At 30.1% G+C, this 4,147-nt stretch overlaps 1 protein-coding gene across 1 annotated transcript in view; it reads right to left on the bottom strand.

The window, feature by feature from the left end:
* The window catches only part of LOC105627224 (protein kinase C, brain isozyme), a 65,706-nt gene that overhangs the window by 3,131 nt on the left and 58,428 nt on the right, over positions 1-4,147 (bottom strand). Inside the window, exons 6-9 of the mRNA XM_012208511.1 lie at positions 1,375-1,528; positions 835-1,063; positions 395-526; positions 149-322 (exon numbers count right to left, since the gene is read on the bottom strand). Of these exons, the coding sequence (XP_012063901.1) occupies positions 149-322; positions 395-526; positions 835-1,063; positions 1,375-1,528 (689 nt within the window). The remainder of the gene's footprint in view (positions 1-148; positions 323-394; positions 527-834; positions 1,064-1,374; positions 1,529-4,147) is intronic.

Raw genomic sequence — 4,147 nt, forward strand, 5'->3', positions numbered from 1 at the left:
GAGAGAGAGAGAGTTTTTAAGCCTCACTTAAAATCAAAATAATGTTGGTGCACTCAGGCTTAACTAATTCAATAACCGTAAAATCGTAATTATTCAATTATAAAGAGTGTATGTAATTTTCGAATGAATAAAAAAATATTGTATATACCATCGTCTGAAAACAAGAATGCAATTGCACCAAGAAAGGCGGTTTGCTCGAGAGCGCGAGTACACGTTTCTCGACCATTGTGCATTCCACATCATCGTCCTGTATAATGATGTCCTTCTTCAAGATTTTGATGGCGTACAGCTCATCAGTTCCCTTTCTCTCCGCCAATAAGACCTTGAATTAATTGATTCCGTCGAGATGCAATCGCTTGCGAGGTAAAGCAGTCTCACGATTATTAAAACTTACCTTTCCAAAACTGCCTTTGCCAAGTACCATTAAGAAATTGAAGTCACTAGCTCGTATCAGATCACTCTTGCCCATGTTGTGTGGTACATCTTTATCCTGAGCCGTGTGTGTCTTTTTCGTTACCGAAGTTTTCTGAATAAAGTTTGCACAAAGCTCGCGTATAACTTATGTTAGAACTGAGCAATCGTTATTTAAAAGATAAAATAAGAAGTAATAGTATTTTAAATAACACTTCAGATATTATTTACAAGCATCTATTTAATCATCTATTATCTTTATTGAAAAAATATAGCCATTTTAATTAAACAAATTATTTCAAAATAATTTTTCATTAATTTAATTCTTTTGTATTAAGCAATTGAATTATGTATTAATTTTGTATTATGTATTAATTTTAAAAATAAATTATAAATCTCATACATTGCTCAATAAATAAATACCCGCATTTTGGTTTTAAGTTCGGCGAGATCGACACCTTCCTCAGGAACAGGTACATTGTAGAACTCTCCCTCTTCTTGAGTAAGGAGTTTGAACCATCCACTTGCAGGTGCTTTAATAAGCTCCGATATGCCAAAAGATAGAGATCCCATAAAATCGTTTCTGGATGTTCGATCCCAATCCCATACCTCAATCAACAGTCGTCTGTCTTTATCCTCGGATTTGAGATCGCTAATAATAAAAGTAAGATCGCTAAGCGTTTTCTTTTATAAAATAATAATAATTCTTGCAATCTCCTCTAATTCAATCAAGATTTACCCTTCCTACTTTGACAAACTTGTGATTTATGGTTATTATGTATTAGCGTCGTATTGACGTCGTAATGTAAATATGACGGAAACATATCTATTACTTTATGTAATGTTCAAGTCCGTGAAGCTTGGAAAGAAACATCTCGAAACGAAATTTCATAAATTAGGAAAACTTTTTAATTCTCAAAAATAAAAATCTAATTGTCCGATGCAATTAGCGAAACGACTTACAAGATGATTGTCTCGTTCCACTCTGGGTTTAAGCACGACTTGATTGTCTTTGTTTTCTTCTTCACGTTGTCCGAATCCGGGATTAACTTCAGCTTAACGTAGGGATCCGACAATCCATTCGGATCCATCGGAATGAGATTTCGTCCCTCTCGCACTGCGAATGAATAAATCAAGATCTTTTCGGAAAGAATTCAGGAAGAGGTACTTCCAGAGCATGCACTTATCCGAAAAATTATTTCATGTATAAAGTATTTTGGAAAATGAGAATATCACATTTTCCGATTGTTAAAAAAATTCTCGTAAACATTATATATAGCAAATAAAATACACTAAAAATTATCAAATATCAATTATAAACTTTGAGTCATGTATAATTTATTAGTGTCTTCTTTTTTATTATCATACGTAATATTTATGTATATTTTTTTTATGTATATTTAATTTAATTGAATATAATGTCCTCAACCTATTTAAAATTAAACGCATAATTAAATAAAGAAAAATTTTTTTGCTTCTTATTAAACTTCATTTTTGAAACACCTTATATCTTCTTAAAATTGCCCGAAAGTCATCAATATAATCTCTACTATATTTTACGTCAAACATGCCTCTGACATTTTATGACATATAATTAATAATCTACTGGCTGGAGGTGAAACGTGGCTAAGAAGAATGTGATTAAGGAAAGAAAAATCGTGTTTTGTTTTGACATGAAGAAATCTTTAATCCGTTTTATCGCAAATTTTAATTAAACCTCGAGGACATGGCGGTAATATCCTGGTAACCCACTTGGGCTCGCCGCGAATGAGTTCGAAGAAACCTAATTTTCAAAATAATCGACAGGTGATAACAGCTCCAAGGCAGCCGACACGCCGCTATTTCTCTACTATAGTTACTCGAATCATTTAGATACTGCAATGCGCGGCAGAGATGATATTGCGCGAGAACCATTTTATAAATTTATTGCAAGATATTGTGTAATCCGTAAACGATAATATCATATTTTATGATTATTTCCCGCAAATTCTGTATTGATAAAACTTATTATAAAAATTAATTCGGATAAAGATTTATTTGAATTCATGTTTATCATAATATTTATATTTTTCCATTTATATTCGTTAGTAAAACAATTTTACTATAATATATCTTTAATTGCATTAAAAAGCACTTCACATTAGTTTAATAAAAAAAAAACTGTGAATAGCAAACGTTATACGATTTTCAAAATAAATCAAATTTATAATTGTCATACATGTATACTGTTTTGCATTTAATTAATTTAATATATGTAAAATGTGTAAAGCAATTGCACAAATAATTTATCGTTATTATCCAGATTTTTAATAAAATATAATGCGAGGATGTGTATCTGTGTTGAGTGTGTGAATCTATATAAATATGAGCTAATAAATACATAGGTATTTGCTCTTTTTTATAAATGAAACATTTTCAAAACCGACAAGCAAGATGCTACACAAAAAAATTGCTTACATTTTACAATTGATTGTTAATTGGTTGTCAAATTTCTGTAACCTAAGTACCAGTTAAGATATTCATAAAACAAAATGATTAACGAAGATGTTAAATATAATTTTATTGCAATTCAAGTTTGCGACTTATACGAAATGAGATATCTGTTGTATAATTAAGATTCGCCAAAGTTCTTTCGTAATAGCATCACCCTCGGCCGATTTGATGAAAATCATGGAAAATTTAACGCACTCTGGTCATAACAAATTTAGAGGATGGCGATGAATATCGTTGCATTAGTGCCGGTTGCGGATAACACTCTTAGATTATAATGATATTCAGAGTTATCATGTTCTTATGATAATAACTCCCACGTTCATCTGGCCCTTAGGCTTAATATATCACGCGTGATTATAGATAACAACCAATGATAATAATTCCGTTGCCATTTGTTATACTGTTCTTATTTATTCGAAATCCTTGACGACTATGGCCTAGTTTCACAAATGATTAACCCGAGATTTAACTTCTTCATCTATTTCTAATGCTAGAATTGGAAAGAAAAATAAGTTAAACCTCAATTAAGAGTTAACCAAATTGTGAAACTAGGCCTATGACATTATATGGTTTTATTAATCGAACGTTTCGAAAAGAAAGGGGTTCTCAATTAATTTTACCAAGCGAGAATATAAAAAATTTAGATAATAAAGAGCTACCAATAAGGAGCTATTAATATCACGCATTTATCACCTTCCCCTTTACATTATCTATCTTTATTTCAAATGATTGTTAGAAATGAAATTGAATTATTTGAAATCGGCGTCTCACAATCATATTTAATTAATTTGTTTATATATACATATAGTATATATTGTATATGTAGTATATATTATTTATATAGTATATGCAGTATATAATATGCAATATATATATATATATAGTATATATTGTTTATATATAGTATAATAATATGGTTATATACAGTAAATCTTCGCTAAAGAAAGAAACATATCTTCTTGATCGTAGAATGACCTCATCGTCAAAACGATTTCATAAATACAATACGAAGATTTGTTGTGCGATTCATTGGCCAGAATTGGGACGAGACATTTTGGCGCCCAAGGCAAAAGAAAAAATGCTACCCTTAAATAAAAAAATATTTTTTTACAGTAAAATATGATAAAAAAATTAATAAAATCAAAGCGTATATAATGAGTTATTAAAGCACGAAAAGATAAATTATACGAAAAGATAAATTTTCTGTGAATTTTTACACGAATGTATACTAACAGTTTACATG

The sequence above is a fragment of the Atta cephalotes genome, assembly GCF_000143395.1.
Source record: "Atta cephalotes unplaced genomic scaffold scaffold00008, whole genome shotgun sequence".
NCBI lineage: Eukaryota > Metazoa > Arthropoda > Insecta > Hymenoptera > Formicidae > Atta > Atta cephalotes.